Source organism: Caloenas nicobarica, chromosome 1 (assembly GCF_036013445.1).
Source record: "Caloenas nicobarica isolate bCalNic1 chromosome 1, bCalNic1.hap1, whole genome shotgun sequence".
Taxonomy (NCBI): domain Eukaryota; kingdom Metazoa; phylum Chordata; class Aves; order Columbiformes; family Columbidae; genus Caloenas; species Caloenas nicobarica.
The window spans coordinates 73,915,474-73,936,728 of NC_088245.1; the positions used below are offsets into that span (position 1 = coordinate 73,915,474).

The 21,255-nt window shown below is 44.5% G+C and overlaps 1 protein-coding gene across 1 annotated transcript in view; it reads left to right on the plus strand.

The window, feature by feature from the left end:
• The first annotated feature begins 15,987 nt into the window (after nucleotides 1-15,987).
• Nucleotides 15,988-21,255, plus strand: part of LOC135989098 (zinc finger CCCH-type antiviral protein 1-like) — a 30,165-nt gene continuing 24,897 nt past the window's right edge. The window contains exons 1-2 of the mRNA XM_065635658.1: nucleotides 15,988-16,349; nucleotides 19,665-19,794. Of these exons, the coding sequence (XP_065491730.1) occupies nucleotides 16,060-16,349; nucleotides 19,665-19,794 (420 nt within the window). The 5' untranslated portion in view covers nucleotides 15,988-16,059. The remainder of the gene's footprint in view (nucleotides 16,350-19,664; nucleotides 19,795-21,255) is intronic.

The following is a 21,255-nucleotide window of genomic DNA, read 5'->3' on the forward strand; positions in this document are numbered from 1 at the left end:
AAAAAAATGCTACCTTGGCACAAAGCACCAGCTGTGACCTCATCAATGTTTATAAATATATAAAGGGTGGGTGTCACGAGGATGGAGCCAGGCTCTTCTCGGTGACAACCAACAGTAAGACAAGGGGTAATGGGTTCAAGCTGGAACACAAGAGGTTCCACTTAAATGTGAGAAGAAACTTCTTCTCAGTGAGGGTGACGGAACACTGGAACAGGCTGCCCAGGGAGGTTGTGGATTCTCCTTCTCTGGAGACATTCAAAACCCGCCTGGACGCCTTCCTGTGTAACCTCACCTAGGTGTTCCTGCTCCGGCAGGGGGATTGGACTAGATGATCTTTCGAGGTCCCTTCCAATCCCTAACATTCTGTGATTCTGTGATTCTGTGATTCTGTGAGGGAAACCGCTGGATGCAAAGCCTTCCTGCCCACTGACAGGCAGAAACAATCTGTGTCTGGACAGTGCCTGTCATGACGGCACTGTCGTAACATCTAGAGATGCCTAGAGCACTGCAGCTAATGGAGACAGTGCAACCTTGTCAGTGTAATGATTTAACCAGGATAATGTCTTCCAAATTCCAGCACTGTTAATTAGCCAGTGCATCCAGACTCTGGCACTCTCAGGTAGTGTGTATACTAGAAAATGTAGTGTCCTTGAGTCAGCTCCTTGGCCTTGCTGCCAACTGGCATGGGACAACCAACAACCACACTGTTAAGCTCAACCCTCCAAATCAGCACAGTTATACTCAAACTTCCTTTGAGGAATGGTCCCTGACCCACATTACTTCCTGAACCATACCCAGGCTTTTCTCAGGAGCATGCTGGCTGGTCAAACCAAAAGGTGCCACCACGGACCACTCTAATGACTGAATGGGGTAGGTGACTGTGTTCCCATAGCTGGGAATGTTCCCTGTTTCAATTGTTGTTATAGGTGCAGCCACGGTGACTGGTCTTTAGATATTTAGGTATATAAACTTATGTAAAAACCTGTCCAAGTGATAGCCACATCTAAAGGAGAAGTACAAGAAAACCAAAACCTTCAAATGCTAATTCCAGTTTTGTGCCACAACCTTAGTCTGTCCTACACTACACTGGCTCAATCTCATTAATGTTTATAAGTATGTAAAGGGTGAGTGTCACGAGGATGGAGCCAGGCTCTTCTCAGTGAAAACCAAAGATAGGACAAGGGGCAATTGATACAAACTGGAACACAGGAGGTTCCACTTAAATATGAAAAGAAACAGTGAGAATCACAGAATCACAGAATGTTAGGGATTGGAAGGGACCTCGAAAGATCATCTAGTCCAATCCCTCGCTGGAGCAGGAACACCTCAGTGAGGGTGACGGAACACTGGAACAGGCTGCCCAGGGGGGTTGTGGAGTCTCCTTCTCTGGAGACATTCAAAACCCGCCTGGACGCCTTCCTGTGTAACCTCATCTGGGTGTTCCTGCTCCGGCGGGGGGATTGGACTGGATGATCTTTCGAGGTCCCTTCCAATCCCTGACATTCTGTGATTCTGTGGCTTGATGTTTCCCATATGCCTGAAAACACCACTGCCTTTTAGTCCAGAGTGAATGCTGCCATTGTCTTGATGTTGTCCTCTTTCCGCTTTTTATCCATCCTGACATATATTCCTACATTAATTTGCTACACTTACACTTAATTTGCTACACTCATTTCAGCCTCCAAAGAAGACAGTGTCAGTAATGTTTTTCAGGTAAATTGCTGATCATTGCTATATCATCCTCAGATCAAGTTTCTGTATCTCAGAACAGTTAAGAGGTTTCTGGGACTGGTTTGCAAACAATTACCATACTCTTGTTCTCCATCAGTCACCACAGCTAGTAAAACTTGTATGCTGCCTTTTGGTTTTTGATGATACCTGATTCAGACCAAAGCTTCCAATTCTTCCTTTGTTAGTCAACCATACTTCATATTTTATGAGAGAAAGATTTGGAACTTTAAGGGGGCTTTTTTGGTCTTGAGTTAGTGGTTCACAGCAGTCTATTCATCTTTCTGTTCAGTGAACCTTTAGGGAAGTATTGAGCTTCTCTGTGATCTTGTCACTCTGTGGCCTTACTGCACACCACGTGATGCTTTTGACTTGAGGTGTCACTGCCCTACACGCAAAGATTGGACTTTCAAGATGTTGTTGGCTTCAACATTAATGCAGAAGAGGGTGGAAATTTGCCTCCAGAAAAAGACATCTACTTCCAAGCATCTGTCAGTTTATATGTGTGACCTAGCTAGCCTGAGCCAACAGGGTATTGAAGACATCTGCCCAGGACTGGTGGATGTAGCACAAAGTCTACAGGAGATTCTGTGACCTTCTTTACCATTGGCTGGAAAGCTGGTGGATATGGCATGACATCTGAGGTGGCCCTAGGTACCTGTGACTGAGAAACTGAATTGCAGTCCTAATCATTACAGATACAGGAGCCTAGAGAGCAGTTCAGCTCACCCTAAAGGAGATCCTTTGTGGAAGATGAGCTGGGTCACCCTCTGGGATCCTCCAGTTGTATCATCTAGAACTATATTAACTATGGAGACCGAGGGAGCACAGGTATCACAAGCACCTCCTTGAACTCAGTCCCACCTACAGAGCCTTGTCACTGGTCCTACTCTAGTCAGATGGGGCTGCACAATGTGTAAAAGGTTCAAGCAGACTAGTGTTGTGAATTCTGGCTTATAATCACCATTGATGGTTAAATAGAAAAAAGCATGACAAAATCCACACCATTTGTTTTTTTGTTGGAGTCATCAAAACGAGCTCCCCCTTCTGTTTCTGATCCCGGCACTTTGTCTCTGCAGGCATTCAGAGCTGGAACTGAAAGTATCCTGGAGCTCATAAGATCACACTACAGTAGCCTGTAACCCCCATGCAATTTGCAATTTCTTCCCAAGCATGAGGGTACAGTCCACTTGGAGAAACACATGATGGTATATTTAATTTTTAAACCTATTTTTGTTTGTTAATCTACTATTTGGAAAACCAAAATCAGTTAGCTGCCCTTTCCTGGAGGCAGAACTATTCCAGAATAGATGGGACAGGATTAAACACAATGTAAGGCCTTAATCACTTGTGAATTGCTCATCAGTAACAGGCTTTCTTAGCAGTGACTTGTGCCCTCCAACAACCAGATGCCTGCATATCACAGAAAACAATCAAGCCTAAGTCTAGGTAAACGTTTCCAGCCAAGACCACAGGGATTTTATAATTGAGCACAAGGTGTGAATGGATGTCAGTAGTTTCAGTCTGGAAGACAATATTTCTGTGTTGTCGGTGTAAAACACAGTTTTATGAAAGTGAAGAAAGAGCTGAATGGGCATTTATTATTTATTCTCTTAGGAGGATCATCAATGAGTTGTTAAAATGCTAGTTACTGTTTGGAAGTTTTGCCACTTCATACCAGGTTAGTAAAGTTTATCATTACAAACACAGTCTCTTTTATGTGCTGAGATGGCTACGACAACTCTGCTTCTTTTTTTTCACAAGTCATCTGCTTTCTCAGTTTCATTTATGTCCTTATTCCCAAGAATAACGCAGAAAGTTTCTGAGGCAAACCGCTTTTTAACAAGAGCTGGAGAATGGAGTTGTTCAGTTGTTAGCATTTGTGAAACAGAAGAAGTGCACTGACCAAAGCCAGGAAATTCACAATTCATGTACAGAGCAAACCACCAATTAAAAAAAAAAAAAAAGAACACACACATATCTGTAAAGAACACACACATATCTGTTAAACCTATTCTCAATCTCATTTGACTCGTCTTCCTCTAGTCACCAGCATTGCAAAGAAGAAGTTTTGATTATTGCTTTAATAACACTGCACAGACAGGAAGAAATACCAAAAGGGGGAAATGTAATGTTTTAGCTTGGTGTGTGAATCAGGAGGGCCAGCTTTCCACATATATAGCACTCATCCTCTTTCTTTTTCTATACCTTTTTTGTGTGACTGGCACTAACTATGCTTGGTGATGTTTTCTCTGGAGTTTTACTCTCCCAGTGGAACCTCTCCAAAGGAAACCTCACTGGCTTTGAATTAGGTTCTGTAAACTGTTCCTATTAAACCCACAATCTGAATTTGGAAGTCTAAAAGACCAAACACTCAAACTCTTCAGTTACAGTTTTGGACTGCTCCACCACCAATTCATGTGTTGCATAAGCTATCAATTAATCAACAAATTAAATCAGGAAGTAAGTTCCCTACCACTTTCTTTGCACACTTTTGGCAGTCAGTAAAATGTACTTGTAGGAGGTCTGGCTTTGCTTTCTCTGAAGAATGGTATAGCAGAGTGACCATTAGTCTCCTACTAACTGAGCAGTTTTCCTGCTCTATTTTCAGTATTCTGGTGACTTTCACAGGTTTTTTTAATGTGCCTTTTATTCATATATACAAATTGATAAAATCTTCAGCTGGATACCTTGTAAACATTCCTCAGAATACTTACCAGTTATTTCTAGGGGCTTTTTTTATTTGAAAGGTACAGTAACTGCTGAGCAATATTTCGAAGCCCTCTGCCTCCCACGTCTTGAGAAATCAAATGTCTCCATATTGCACTGTGCTGCATGGCTGCTGTTAATATAATCACAATATCACCCCAATGCAGGTAAGGAAAAATAAACTTTTATTACTTTTACAGGCTGCAAATTCATCTGGAGCAATATATTCAATTAATACACTACTCAATTATGCAATAAAAAGTTAGGCAGCCATATATCATGCTGTATTCAGTGAAGAAAAAAAAAAGACAACATTTAATCATAAAGCATTACTTAGAATATGCATTTATTTTTAAAATTTACTTAGTAATAGTGACAATTCTACTTTCTTTCCACCTGACACTCCTTTAAAACTATGAATTACAATTTCTCAGTCTCTTTCAGATCTGAACTAGTCTTTCTCCATGTTACTGTGAGCCCATCTAAAATCCCAGCTAGGTTCCTACGAGCTATGTGTAATGATGTTTCAGCTGAGTCCTTGAGGACCACAATCTGAGACAAGCAAGCAACTCTTCCAGGAGCTGGCCAGTGGGAAAGCAGGTGCATGAAAAGGAAAGCCTTGTGATTAGGATTCTGAAGATCTGGTTCAACTCCAGGCTAGGCTTTGAATATGACATTAAGAAAGACACTTCTCTTACCTTAGGCATAGCCTCAGCTGGTATAAATTGTTGTAAACTCACAGCACCAGCGGTGGTGCTACATCAGCTCTACACCAGCTGCTCTTTTCTCCCTGAATTCCCTTATGTAAAGTGATGGCTTGTTTGCACTTACCAGGGCACTGCTTGCTTTCTTTGTCCCAGGTTTTTTCTATGAAGATTGTAACCTGCTTAAGGGAAGGAATTCCTCTTACTCTGTGTTTGTACAAGACACTGTACAACAGAGACCTGATCCCGCCTGGGGCCTCTAGGCTTTGTAATACTGGTTATGCTTTAATAATAATAATAATTAAACATTCTAAGCTTTTAAAAAATGAGCGGTAACTCTCCTTTAGTTTGTTTTATTTGGTGGGCTGTAAGCAAATAAGTCTGAAATCTCCTCTTCCTGCTGCCCAGAAACCTGGAGGACAGCAGAGTACAGAATTTGTGGCAGAGCAGCAGTTTCCAGACAGACACTTCTTTGTCTGTCGCTGTGTATTGGCATGGTGTACCCCACCCAAGAGTATTAAATAATTTCCAGAGTAATGTATTGGACACTCTGCACACTTCAATGCAGATAGTTTCAAAACTCACTTTAGTGATGGGGGAACCAAGACACAGTCAAGTTAAATTACTTACCCAAAAATCATGTGCTGGTGGTCTGTCTAACAGAAGACTGAGCCCAGTGCTCTTCATCAAATCATCAGAAGTTTTTGTGCCATGCAATGGAAACCAATAATATTTCCATGGTTTAGACAGAATATTCAGTGTACTTGCTCACTGGAGTGAGTGAATTACCCGTATTTTGGGAGGCCTCACTGTATTTCTATACAAGCCTCATGCCACTGAGCACTGGTGTTGATACTCAGCTGCAAGAACCGCAGCCTCACTGAAAATCAGAACTAACTCCTTACAGCTGATGGGTGAATTAATACAAAGTGTTTGAGGTCCACCTAGTGGTTACAGACTCACCAACAGACGTGTCTCCCAAGTGGGCTGCTTTTATCCCAGGCCTCTCTCCTAGGAGCAGACAGGCAGCTGTGACGTAACAGATTTTTTACTATGTCATCACCACAGATTTGCTCCCTAACTTTATTTCTGACCAGTCTTTGACCGCTTGCCTTTCTGAGTCATAGACAACCGCAGGGGTACCCATAAAGCTGGAGAAACATAGGTGCAAGTAGGGGAACCCATGCTTCCAGAAGGATTGCGGGGGGTTGCTTGTCCTGTGAGAGGAGAGTTTAGTGCATATACCTTTGTAATGCTGTGTGTGAATAGAATTTCTTGAAATTAGTAAGAAAAGGGTCTTTAGAACTGTGTAGGTAGTCACTGAAATTTCATAAGGGCCTAGCATTGTGGTTTATCTGTTGTATCACCAGTATTGATCCTCAATATATAGATCACTGATCACCAGTTAAATATGTGCCTCAACTAATTTATAAACCTGTTTGATCTTGATTTTTATTTAAATTATTTGAACTGAGCAGTTCTTCCTTGAGATAACCCTCACAGCAAGGATTAGCCCAGATGCTTTGACCTTCTAACAACGATCTCCACCTTCTGTGATAGAAGGTGTCCCGAGCAGCAGTCAGGCCATGAATGTTAGTCTGAGATTAGTAAACATGGTGATGTACATTGCTGCTGGTCCTCTGCAACTCTGTCTTTGGCTGGAAGAAGGAAGTGAACACCCCCCCAAAATAACACTAGAATCCAAATACAGTGAAACAGTGATGGCAGAGGCAGCAGAGATGAGGAGAGAACTTCAAGCAATAGCTCGTTTCAGGGGAATACTAAATGAACTACTTTATCTGCCTAACTACACAGAACAAGGTCCTTCAGTCAGCTCTCCCAGGCTCCTTGTGTAGCCACCTGAGTGTCCAGCCGATGCACGAAGAAAGATGCTTTACCTTAGATGGTGTGAATATCTCTTGACATGCCTGCTTGTTTGAAGTATTGATGGTTGATTGCTCTGCCTGTAACTGACTCACCTATAACAAAGATTAGAACAGCACACAGCTAAAAAGAAAAGGACTCATTCTCCTGTCAAACCTATGGGCAAAACAGCAGATGAAGCTGTTGAAAGTCCATTGCCTGTGTAATTAGTACACCTCCTAGACATCATGAGTTCCTTCAGAAAAGCCACTCCAATACGAGTACTCCTCATAGTGGGCAGCAATAGAGGATAGAGAAGTTTTCATCATTAGTAATTGCAAAGTAATTCAGGTTTTAGAGATGGCAATAAACAGGGAAAACACAAAACAAAACACTTTTTGAATTAAGAAAATTTGTAGAGTACTGCTAGTTCAGAGAGAACTGAACAGATGAATAAAAAGACCAGCTGGTATGCAATGCAGAAAAGAAAAATTCTCTTCCACCACGAAGCCAACAAAAACAGTGACTGGAAATAGTTCAAAGACTAGCCAAAGATTTCTGAACAGACTTCCCCATGAATCATAGGCTTAAATTAGCAGTCTTTGCTGACAAAGCACACTTTTAGCTATAGTGAATCTACGTTCTGCAGAGATTGAAGGAATAGTCCTCATGGAAAAGGGACAGGATTTGATAACTAACTCTAGGTAAGAGTAATCCCCCACACACTAGGTAAGGCTGGAGTGATTTAGTGCCAGACTTGGCTGGTCTGCAAAAGAAGCTTCTAATCTGGGACTTCCTGCTAGTACAACCAGGAGGGTGGTTGAAAACTATGTCAAAATTGGTTTTGGTGGTTGCTGACTCCACTAACCTTTTCAAAAAGTGTATGCTTTGCATGACAGTAGGCTTACTTCTGTGGAAGTTTGAGATTTTTGAAAAAAACACCCTCTGCTATTAAAAAACAACACTGAAAACTAAAGAACAGGTATGACTGCCACAGCATCTGATCAGCCTGGTACTTTAGGGCCATATGGTTAAATTTTCCACTTTTAGTGGATTTGTCGTGGGCTAGTGCAGCGCCACACTCTACAAATATGTCTGAATAGGGGGACACTGTTGCTTTGTATCCTTGTTCATAACTTTCCTTCTTTTACAAGTAAGGAAGAGCACAAACAAACTCCTCACGACAATGGCACAGACTCCTGGCACAGAACTGCTATGGACAAAGTTACTGGTCATAGCATCCTGATGTCATCCCCCTTTCTAGGCATTTAGCTGGTCACGGGAAAGAGTTTAGCTGAATCCAAGGCCAACTCTTTCACAGGCCAGAGCTGTTGTGAAGAAAGCAGGATGTGAGGGCCTCCTTTCCCTTCAGAATGGCTTTTCAGCTGTATCTTTATCATAGAGTCATTTTGGTTGGAAGAGACCCTCAAGATCATTGGGTCCAACCATCAACCTAACTAAACCGTGTTCCTAAGAACCTCATCTATGCGTCTTCTAAACACCTCCAGGAATGGTGACTCAACCACTTCCCTGGGCAGCCTGTTCCAGCACCTGACAACCCTTTCCATGAAGAAATTTTTCCTAATATCCAATCTAAACCTCCCCTGGCACAACTTGAAGCCACTTCCTCTCATCCTATCACTTGCCACTTGCCACCAGCTCCTGCCGGTGCTGGGCAGCAGCTATGTCTGTGTTCAGTCTCAGACTCTCGCCAGCCTGGCCTTGACCCGGACCCAGGGGCTTCGCTTCCCAGCTTGAACTCAGACCTGCCCCATCAGCTGCCCTGAGCTGTCTCTGACCTTGGCTGCTGTCTCCAGCCCTGATCCCAACCCAGACTCGTCACTCTGCAACGGGGCTCCCCGTTGTTGGGCTCGCTGATGGCTGGCTCGCCTCACTACTGTGGCTTCCCCTGCCGCTGCTCCCGGCCACATGCAATGCAGCCCAGCTGCCGGGGAGCAAGAGAAGCCGTAGCCTCACGGCTAGCCACCACCACACACCACTTGCCAGTGGCCAGGCGCAGGCACAGCTGTGATGCAGCTGCAGCCCAGCGCAGGTGGGGTTGAGGGACGAGATGCTTGGCTTAAACACCGTTCCCAAGAGAAAGCGGGGGCAGCCCCTGTGGAAACATCTGCCAACTTTGTCTCAGAGAGCTCTGTTCAAGGCCAAGCAGCTGCTTATCAGTCTTGGCGGAGAGTCCAGGCAGCCCAGCGGTTTTCTGGGGTGGGGAGTGAATGCTGCCAGGGCCCTGACGGTCACTTTTAACCCTGCACTCATGGCAACAGAGGGCATGGTTAGATCACCCAGTCTAGGGAACATGTTAAGCTACTCTTGCTTATGCCACTTATTAATGGTTACACGAACAGAAATCAATATTGCTTGAGAGAAGTTCAGCTGAAGGATCTGCAGAGGCCGCCAGCTGACAAGTTGCTGTTGTTAAGTTGTACAGCTGGCCACTGAGCTGAGAGCAAAGTAAGCATATAATGGTTTAAGGTAAGAAAGGTTATACGGTCCCTATTAATGGAGTAATAAGAGCAGTCAGCTTGTGGGGTTTGTACAATAGGTTCTGGAGATGTTTTAATATCAAGTGTTCTTCAAAGGCAACAGCACAATAGGGTGCATTTTCCAAGGTATCTAAAGGTTTGGTCTTTGACGACACCATGCCTCTACTGATGTAACCACTGGAGTGCAGAGCTCCTATGTAAGAGTATTCCCACAGAAAAAGATTTACAAGTCTACTGTGAAGGAACTAGCTGCTGGATTTGGTTTACAAATGCACATGCATAAAACATGCTAAAAGAGAGAATCTCCTTTCTTTAGGAGAAAGCTCCAAAATAGATCTTATCATTTACATTTGCCAAGTCTGACAAAGTGGTTAGAAGATCTGCTAAGGGTTTGGTTTTCAACAAAAGCTTATGTGATGATTAGAAACTGTGTTAAGCTTATGCCTCATTATTTTATTCTGCAAGTATAAATATAATGGTCCTTACAAAAATGAGTATTGTGTGTGTGTGGATATTAGTTACTAAAACAAACAACTAACTAGCCTCTCTTTACCTTCATCTCGCAGTGTAGAAGTCTTACCTTTTCTTGTGCTGAGACTACTAACTTTCACCAAAATATTCAGCACAGAATTTTTAGTTAAACTGATGGACCTCAATTCAGAGCCTGCTGCCTGCTGTGGGTAGTGAACAAGGGAACTAGAGACATGTCCACGAGAATTGTACGACAGGCTGTGGGCAAAAGCAAATCACCCCCGAGACACACAGGTAAATAAATATTTAAGACATCAAACAAACTAACCTGAGAGGGGAAATTCCTTTCCCTCCTCTTTCCTGACCACCCCCCAAACCTGACAGTCAATGAAGTTTAATGCTTTAATTCTGTAACGCTCCTAGGAAAGAAAATGCTCTATTAAAAAAAAAAAATCAAATCTGTTCTTGTGAAGCCCAGGGCTGTAATTCTGCTGGTTTTATTGCTCACACCTCTCAGGATCTTAGACTCCACAGTCTCTTGTTTGGTGCGGAAAAGGTGGTTCTTGACCATCACATCTTCAACCACTTCTTTCATGTTGGTGTACAGCAGGTTTATAGCCTGCACTCTTTGGCTTCCTACCCTGTCTTTTTCAAAAAGCTTCTATCCAGTGGTTGAAGTGCTCCAGTCAGGAGAGATATTGCACGTCTCTGTAATCTCAATGAGGTCAACTCTGCAACAGCACATGGACTTCTGACTCCTCCTGTTTGTTCTCCAGGCTGTGTGCACTTGTGTACAGGCATCAGAGCTGAGCCCCAAACCGTGCTGCCTCTACAGGGGAAGCGTGCTGTCCCCCAAACACACTCGCTCTGAGAAAGGTGCCCTTTCTTCTCTTCGGTTGTGGTGACCTTGAGGTCTAGTTGCTGCCATACACCGATGCTTCTGAAGAAGACAGAAAATGCTTCGTAAGAGAATACATGTAGCTAACTGAGCAGCAGAAAAATAGTACATTTCCCTGATACCTGCAGGTAACTGCATGAAGCTCACAAGTCACACATTTATTTTTAAAGAGTTGTTCGCTATTTGTATTTATTTACGCATATCCTTATAGATATGTAACTGCAGGAAAATCAGCAATTGCCTACGAAGTCACAACCACCTTTACCACTTCAAGCATATTTGGAAGAGAGCTTCCATGCCAGCCAGGACAAGCAGGATTAGGGTTTGGCTTCCATTTGCTTTCCATCTACTGTCCCAGTTACTTCCTAATCTGTCTTTGTAGCCATTGATCCCTTCGCCATGGTTAAGGGAAGACAGCTGGGGAGCTACAGAACAGAGAGGGAAGTAGGGTTTGGACTTCAGGAAAGACCTTTTTGCTAATGAAGAAAATGAAGAGCAGAGGCTTGCTGCAGGAGCCCATACTCTATGGAGTGAAACTGGACAGGATTGCCTGTCCCAGAACAGCCATAGGAGCTGTATCCTGGGAACACCGGTTTCCACAGGCAATGCAGGCCATCCTGCTATTTCTTCTGGTGCTGTTACACACATGTATTTCCATTCGTGCTGCACTCGTGTCAATCTGTGTATTTCTATTTAAAATCCCTATGCTGATACAGCTTTAACACAGAGTCACAGCTAGCCTAATGCAAAGAGCTTATTTTTCCTCTGTAGAGAAGTAACTTTTCAGGAAAAACAAACAAACAAATCAAAACCAACCAAACAAAAAACCCAAAACCAAAAACCTGCTAGGAATACATTCATTACATTCATGTTATGAGGTAAAACATCACAGTGCCATTCTGGTTTTAAGGAAAGTTATTTCCCCAGCACAGATTTAAAAGCCACAGAAACGAAAGCCTCTATAGTAATCTCTGGAAGCTAAAACTGGTGGAATTGTTTCTGGTAGAGGAAAACACCTCATGCTGGAGGCACGAGCCTGAGAGAGGTGAGGCTGCTGCAGCTCCCTGTCCCTAGGTACAACTAGTAGCAAGGCTGAAAACGTATTTCCAGCAGGCACACACGCACAGGAGACACACATACACCACATACATACACATATACGTGGCTGGCCATGCAAATCACAGACACTCAGAACACCCACATGAACACAGTCACCACCAACGGCCTCATCCTGCTCCCCTCTCTGGCTGAGCAGGATGGATGTTCGGTAATGGGAAAAAAAAAATATATACACACACACATATGTAGGAGGTGGATCCCTCCAGCAACTGGGTTCACACTCAATCTGAGTCCAGAGACAAGACCAGCAGTCTGAATTGATTGCAGTTATTTGGTGTGTGTGGGACAGGCATGTCAGAAGAGAGATGCCATCTCCCACCAGATGAGCTTTTATCCCATATCCTAACAGTTTCCACAGAAAAAAAAAACCTCAAAATGATTTTGGAATCCTCAGGCAAATGTATAGCCAGCTGTTGCCTGGTTAAGCAGACAGTACAGAAGTGGGGAGGGTTGTGTAAGAAACAGGGGAGAAAGCAAAGGTCCCAGCACGTTCTGAAAAATGCTATTTGAAACGGTTTGGGGAAAACAGAACAAGAATAATAGCTGGTTGTGTGGGAGAGAACAACTACAAGGTGAGCCAAAACTGAGACCTGAAAGAGGAGTCCCACGAAGTAGAATGGGGCTGAGGATGGGAGAAACCGAACTAGCCACATGCTGGAAAAAAGGAGAAGTCAATTTGGCAATGTCGTGCCCAGGGTGTTTCCGCATCGTTTAGCCATCCCCAGAGGGACAGAACTGCTGGTGTGGTCAGAGCTACCAGGCAAGCCGGGCTGCACCGGCTACTTAGAGCAGGAATAGGCTGTTCTTCACACACACCAGAGCAGTTCCGCAGGACCGAGTGTAACAACATACTGTGTGTTCAGGCTGCAGAAACATCAGGCAAGGCAATTTTTTTTCAAAATGCAGCTGCACCCAGTTAAACTGCAGAAATTGCGGTTCGGTATGCACTAATTTCAGTCAGTTTTCTCACCATCGTTCACATTCATTCAAGTTAGTCAACTTCATTCCCCCTGTCAAACCCCACACTCACAAGTACTGAGGTGCATGTGCCCAGCGGTTCTGGCCAGGACCCAATGCTGTGTGCAAAGCAAGGGAAGATGCGCACCAACTATCACACCCTTATGGGTTCCCTTCAGTTATTCTTCATGGGCAGTGGCAAACTGCCTTGAAGGGGTATTCTATGCCCAATAGTGGGTATAAAAGCAAATGGGACCCAGCAGTCACTATGGTGGCATCCTTGTGCTTCACAGTCTGGCTACTCCCACCCGCACACACTTCAGGCAATGCGTTTGCCCATTTGCTGTGTTTCTTCATTTTGAATTTCTGAGGCTATGGTCTGGTTTCATTTGGAAAAGAAATGGCATTTGTGACATGCTGTATCTTCCTGCCATGTCCAGCTACCAGACGGTAGGGTCTCCTGCAGACAGGTTGTCTGGGCTACAGAGTGCAGGTCTTCCTGGTTTGAGAGAAACGTTTATTCTCAGTGTTACTGCCTTAAACTGTGTCTTTGGTTACCGGTACAGGCCATTCTTTTAACTTTTGGTCTGCTGTTTCTTCTGGTGCCTACAAGCACCCACTTCCATTCATGCCAATCAATACTTCAGTTTCGAGTCAGTGAAAGGTTTACTAAGGAGTCAGGTGAATACCAGAGCCAGGGCAAACAAGGAGACATTACAGCTGGAATTTGACTGCAGAGAGAAAGATGTACAGGGATTACATTTCTAGCAGCAGCAAGAGGTTACGTCAACCCAGCCATTTTTTCAGTGTGTTCTAACTTTAAGCAAATGGCTGAATATTTAAGGCTGGAATCACTCACTGCCCTATGAAAAGAATACCAGTTTGTGACTTTGGATACAGTGATCCGTTCTGCCTCACCCGTTTGTGTTTTTTTCACCTAAATGAGTTCTTTCTGAAGTTGGTAAGGACATCAAGTATTTGGGACATTTGTATTGCAAAATATTATACCAACAAACAGACTAAATCCAGTAATGTTTCTCTGTTTGCTTTCACTCAGGACTGATCCAAAACCCTTCTTAATGTATTTAAGTGTAGAACAGAACATGTTTGCCAGGATCGTATTTGCAGATTCTTTCTGCTTGCAGTGCTTCACTTCACTCCCCTGCTCCATGCTGTTTCAATAAAGTATCCAGGAAAGCTCCTCTGCCCACATAGTTCAGATTTCTGAGTGGATTAATGCACAAATGCATGTTTTCACTGGAACTGGATGAGAAACAGAAGACGGAAATATAAGCAGCAAATGACTGAAAGGTTTGCCTGATTCATTATTATTATCTACTCTTTGGACTTGGTAATACATTGCTGGCTTATTGTTTGAGTCATTTTCTACCTTATCAGTCAGTCTTAAAACTACATCAAGCATGGATCTGAGTTTTATCATTCTTGACAAGCTGTTGACAACCTGAGAATGCACGTATGCATGCCTAGAACATAAACGAGCCCAGAACTATTGATGTACTTTTCTAAAGCTAGAACTGATGTGGCAAACTCCTCCTTCTACTTCCCCTTTTCTGTTGCTTTTTCGAAATTACTTAATTGGTTCAAGCATCATAGCAAGAGGGCAAATATGAGCAAATACAGCCAATAAAAAGATCCTTCCATAACCTCCCCTTCCACAAAGAAAGAGCAAAACCACAGACGGTACCACCTTGGTCCCATTCCCTGAGGTGGTTCTCCTTCTATGACCTGAACAGTGATCGTGACTGTGGCTGTGCAGTTTCACATACCTTTCAAATCAAGCATCAGCACCAGGCAACACAGGCTGGCATTCACTTCATTTTCAAGGTTAACTTCCTGATATAGAGGCAGCAGTTGATACTTACTGTTTCTTAAGCTTACATTGCTGAAGAGTTTGAGTATGAAAGCTCATCTCAAATAGATTTAGTACTCAGCCCTCTCCCAATTTTTTCAATTTAGTATTTGCTGTGCTTCTCCCCAGTCCCATAGGCCCTCCGAAGTCCCACTTCAGCATTGGTAGGAATCCGCCACTTCTGCCCTCACATCCCCTGCCAGGACACCGCTCTGCAACCAGCGCTGATCGGCAGCTGACCGCCAGTCTGTAACAAAGAAAAGCAATGGTGTTGCTACATAAATACTGAATTATTTGGGTATGCTAAGTTTTTGTCCTACTTCATAGGCTTAATGATCTGTACCACACTTGTGTTAGTGTTATATACAAGTAGAGGAACAGAAGTTAGTAGACAGGTGAGGAAATCCTTCAGTGGATGCTGGTGCTCTGCTATACATACATGCACTGGGAGGGACTAGCTGGGATCCATACTGGATATATAGGGATCGCTAACAACAATATATATGGAATTTCGTCCAGGCAGCATCTCATCACCAAATTCAAACATCACAAACAGCAAAAAATCTGGTATTTTTTTTAAAAAGACCCCACACGCCTTTCAGTCACTTCTCACATTATTATTATTTAATCTTCCCAGTACGTAAGCAGGATCTACAAGAAAACTGGAGAGGGACTTTTTACCAGGGCATGTAGGACAAGGCGTTACAGCTTTAAAGAGGGTAGATTTAGATTGGACATAAGGAAGAAATTCTTCACCGTGAGGGTGGTGAGACACTGGAACAGGCTGCCCAGAGAAGCTGTGGATGCCCCATCCCTGGCAGCGTTCAAGGCCAGGCTGGATGGGGCTTTCAGCAACCTGGTCTAGTGGAAGGTGTCCCTGCCTTTGGCAGGGGGGTTGGAACTAGACGATCCCTAAGGTCCCTTCTAACCCGAACCATCCCATGATTCGGTGATTTGTCTCCTGGGTGGCTTCCAGCCAGGAAGCCTCCGGGCTCCCCCCGCCGCTTCGGGAACTCGTGGCCGGGCTCGGCGGCGGTGTCGCGCCCCAGCGCTCAGGGCCCCCGCAGGGCCCCCGCAGGGCCCCCGCAGCCGCAGCCCCGCCCGCCGCCCAGCTCGCTCCGCGCTTTCGGTTTCGATTCCTCCTTTGCCGGGCCGGGCGGAGCCGCGGAGTCCCGTCCCCCGTCTCGATCTCGTCCCACCCCATCCCGCCGCGACCAGCCGAGGCGAAGGGGGGACCCGATGGCGGACCCGGCGGTGTGCTGCTTCATCACCAAGACCTTGTGCGCCCAGGGCGGGCGGCTGGGGCTGTCGGAGCTGCGGCAGCACGTCGGCCTCTCGGCGCAGCAGCTGGAGGAAACGCTGTCGGCGGCGGGTCCCCAGCGGTTCCTGGTGCTGCCGGACGGCAGTGGCGGCCGGCAGGTCCTGGCCGTGTCGGCCCTGCAGGTCTGCGTCCGCAGGGAGTGCGGGGGCTGCGAGCGGCTGCACCTCTGCAAGCTCCAGCTCATGGGCAAGTGCAACCTGGGGCCCAGGTGAGCGAGGGGCGGCGCGGGGCGCCCTTGGGCCGCCCACCCCCGCGGAGGGCAAGGGAAGGGAGGAAAGGGAAGAGAAGCGAAGGGGGCGCCCCCGGGCTTCCCCCTCGGGCTTCCCCTCGGATCCAGCCGCCGTGGGGACAGGCCCGGGGCGGCTCGGCGGCAGCCTGCGGCCGCTCTCGTCCGTCGGTAGCGGCCGCCGGGCTGCTCCGCCGCGGGTGCCGTCCGGCCCCGGCCCCTTCTGCCGCGGCTCCGTGCGGGAGGAGCCGCCCGGCTGCCTCCGCGGGTACAGCCTCGCACCGGGAGTTTCTTGATCGCGAAGAACTCGCTTGTTCTCGCTGGTTTGGTAAAAGCCCGAAGTGACCGCGGTAGGTTGCAGTTTTCTGAAGCCTGGTTTTCTCTGTCGCTATTACTGGAGTCCTGCGTCCAGCTCTGGAGCCCTCAGTACAGGAAAGTCATGGACCTGTTGGTCTCCAGCAGGGCCAGAGGAGGCCACCAAGATGATCAGAGGGCCGGAACAGCTCTCCTGTGGGGACAGGCTGAGAGGGTTGGGGTTGTTCAGCTTGGAGAAGGTTTCGGGGAGACCTTGTTGTGGCCTTTCTGTACTTAAAAGGGGCCTATAAGAAAGATGGGGACAAATTTTAGCAGGATCTGTTACGGTAGGACAAGGGGTAGTAATTTTAAACTAAAGGTGGAGAGATTCAGGCTAGGAATGAGGAAGAAATTTTTTACAATGAGGGTGGTGAAACACTGGCCCAGGTTGCCCAGAGAGGCGGTAGATGCCCCATCCCTGGAGACATTCAAGGCCAGGCTGGACGGAGCAACCTGATCTAGTTGAAGACGTCCCTGCTCATGGCAGGGGAGTAGTTCCTTCCAACCCAAAGTATTCTATGATTACGATTTTTTTTGTATAAGACTCTTGCCTGCCACACCTGTCCCTCAGCCCTCTGGCATCTGGATGAAATATTTTACAAATATTTCTTAAGTAATAAAAACCCAAAAGTGCTAGCATGTTCTCTGGTTTTAATCTAGAAACTTATGAACACTTAATTTTGCAGTAAGTCACTGCTCTGCTTACAGCTGTTTCTGTGAGAGGTGGTGTTTAATTTCCCCCATACATCAGTCCTGGTTTTTTTGGGTGTACTCTCAGGAAGGGTAGGCCCAGCAGACTCTAAGCACAGGTTGGCGAAAGGTCTTACCTAGTTTAAAAAAAATAGTGGTAAAGGAAACCAAAACCAAATGCAGAAGTGAAACTCAGAAGCTTTTCAGTGACAATCAGTGGCAACAGTGAGTTCTGATGAGCTCTGATTTGCAGTTTAAGCCCCCAAGCCCCAGGTTGCAGTGTTGCAGTGCTGTTGCAGTTGCAGCATCATATGCTGATGTGGCACCAGATTTTTCCTCTTCTGCCCCACCAAAATAGCTCGTTGTGCGCTTGGATCTGAAGGGGATGGAGAGAAAAGGCCATATCTACCTCAGAATGGTACTAGCAAAGTATTAGGATACTAAGATTTTCTTACTGCTTCTGGCTTTGCTTGACGGTACAATAAACTTCCATGTGATTCACTGTGAGAAATACTTTCAAGAGCGTGTAGGCATTTGGGCTGGATGACTCTCTGTGAACTAAAATGTGCAATGAGGTGATTCTCCTTTTAATGATTAACTGTTCTGTCTTCTCAATAGCACTAAGCATTTAAAGTCACCTTTGTGTGTTAATAAAACAAAGAGTATGTCTTTTGTGGGAGGGAAGTTGGTTAAAATGAGAGGGCAGAATACTGCTAGGTGGACGACATGGCTCAAGACAGAGGATATTTTTTAACTGAGAAGATAAAATCTAGCCTTGTTTCCAGATCTTGCACCCTTTTTCTTTTAGAATCTCTGGAAATAAAAATGTCTGTGCAAGTTACTGGTGTCTTCCTACTTAGTGGAATCAGGATTTTAGTACAGTTAAACCTGTTTTTAACTTGCATCTGGCAAGTAACTTCACTGCTTTTTTTTTTCTGCTGTTATTAAACTCATCTGATTAGTTATTGTTGTATTTGTAGGCTGTTTCAACCTTTCACTTAGAAATATGTACTCAAGTGATGTAGATCACCACGTAACTGTTGGTGAAATCTGAAGTTAACTGTGGAGGAACGCTGCTGATGGCTCCCACCTTGAATACACTGTAGCTTTCCTACCTTCATAGCCATGAATCAAGTGTCTACAGAATCTAGTATCCTTAGAAGATCATTTCTCAGGACCAAAGATGGCACACTTCTGTCCTTCAGACTTCATATTCTTGTTTATTTGCTTGCAAAGCTATTTGTCCAGCAGCTAGCCAGGGTCAGGGGCAAAATGTCTACACAAGGGTCTGTACAGGATTGGATCAGGCACAGCATGAGGTAAAAAAGCTTTCATGAGGAGAGTTTCAGGAGTTAAGTATAGGCTAAAAGGGTAAAGAGGAGAGAGATTTGAGTCTGATAGATTAACAGGTACTTTTATCGGTTGAGTATGTCTAGTTTTAAGACTGTATCAAATCATGCTTTTGAAGAACAAGACATAAGGAAGCTTTATTTTACTGCATTGAACTAATACACAGCTTAGCCATGTTTTCCCTCTTATCAATTTGCAGTATCTTTTCGAATAGATGCAAAAAGGTTGCAAGCTCTCTCTCTAATTCATATTCACTTCAGACATTTCTCTTGGGTTAGTAAGTAGCACCAGTGTCTTCGTTATTGTCATTTAATTGCATCTTTATCCAAAACTCAGAAGTTAATGAACTTTTTTGTTCTTTTAAAAAAATTTTTTTAAAATTTCCACCCAGCAGAGATAACAAATTGTGCTGTTTTCAGCTTCGTTATCTCTTTGTTTTGCACTCTCAGACTCTTGCATCTTCTTTACATACCATCCCTGGGACAACAACCTTTTACATTCACAAAAATGTGTTGCAACTTCCACGGTTGTTGAGATATTCTTCTAAAATTAGCTTTCATTCCAGCTATTCAGACCGTTTGACTTGACTTGTCTCTTAGTGGAGGGAAAGAGAGTGTGGGGTAGACAGAGTTGGCTTCAAATCTGTGGTGCTAGCTTTCTTAAAAGTGGTCTGGCAATATCAATGTTTAAAATGGGGGTAATGACACTACTGTATTTCACAGAGTTATGATGCTGTTTGGTCCATTCCCTAGGTAATTACAGAGACCATCTAAATGTTCACAGAGACTTTCGCCAAACTACCTTTCTCTCTGTAGCTTTTCCCAAGTTGCACATTATCCGAGGTTCTTCTTTAAATCAATTTGACTGAAGTAAACGCTGATATTTCTGTCTGTTTTCTTGCAGATGTAAGTACTCACATGACATTATCAATGGTGAGAACAAAAAAGTTCTAAAGACCCATGGGTTGTCTGGCCTCGATGAGAACGAGCTGCGAGTTCTGCTTCTCCAAAACGACCCTTTCCTCCTCCCTGATGTGAGTTGTACCAATTTCTTAAGAGAAGCTTTTGTTAATTAGGAACGGGAGAGAACAAAGGAGAATGTGGAGTTCTGATCTCAGTTTCAAGCTGTTAAGATATGTAACAGTAATATTAAGATTAATCTCAAAGAAGTATGAATGGGAATGGCTGTGTGTGGAAGCACCGGAAGAAACAACATAGAGCCAGGGTTGTGAAAGTGCCATGTACTTATAACCAAAAAAATAACAGCACTAAAACTGTTAAACACTGAAGAGAGTGTTGCTTACATAAATACCAGAAGGCTTGCACCTAGTAAGGCCATGTCATCTTTGACTCATCAGCAGAAGACCTGCCATCTGCCAGCAGGTCTGTGGACATAAAGGTATGTGGCCATAAAGGTAGTCAAACAAACAAACAAAAAAAAGTCAGCAGCTTCACCAGAGATTTACAGACGGGGGTGAAAGATCGCAATAATTGTACACGCTTACAGGATAAAAGCCCTGAGCAAGAACTGGTTTGTTGGCTCTTCTCCAAGAGATGATGTAGACTAGGAAGTGAGGGCCCTTTTCCTTTTCCAGCCTGCATAGGCCTGCACAGCTTGGTGCTTGAGGGTATAGGAAAATGTATGAGAAAGTGACCAAGCAACTACAGTCACTTTTGTGTAAAATCTGCCCCTTCCAATGTGCACTGAGTTTCTCTACACTAATTTTCTATGAAGCAACCTTCGTCTGGTTTGAATGCAAGTAATTGATTTTGTTAAATTGGGCTGAACAATCCATTCTGTTTCTGCATGTGTGTATAGAGCCAATGCTATCCTCAAGGTATGGCAGTTTCAAAGCCAAGAATATCCTGTTCTGGCTACAGCTGTTCCAGGTTAAGAAATTATCAGAGTACTGCCTGTTACCCTTGTCTTTTGGAGATTATAGTCTCCACAGATCTGTTGGCATAACAGTTCTATTGTTTTCTTATTCCCTGCTGTGACAGTGCTGGGCTTTGACAAAACAAATATTTTTTGTTGTTGTTGGGTTTAGTGTTTCAAAGTATGTTGTGCTGGCAGATTCAAGGAGCATGGTGGTGATGAGCAAGGAGGATTAGTAGTATCTTTGTCCTGCTCAGCTGCATCTAAAACTTAAGTGTTTCTTGTTTAATTACTCCCAGTAATGAGCAGGTAGTAGCAACCATCATTGATTTATATTATTCTAAGTTCTTATCTACAGATCTGTTGAGCCCTCACTGCTGGCAGGCATCATTAATTACCCCTAGTTGGGCACCTTAACTCCTATTAAGGAGTAAAGTATCAGAAACAACAGAAAATGGTGATCGATGCAGGCCATTCATAAACCTGAGAGCTTGAGAGGGTGGTGTGGCAGCTGACTTGGCTGTTCCTTGCTTAGAAATGCTGAGTGGCTCTGTGTGTGCTGGCAAATGGCATGTACTATATGAAGCTCTTAAGCAAGAGGAAACTGTGGTTTTCTGTG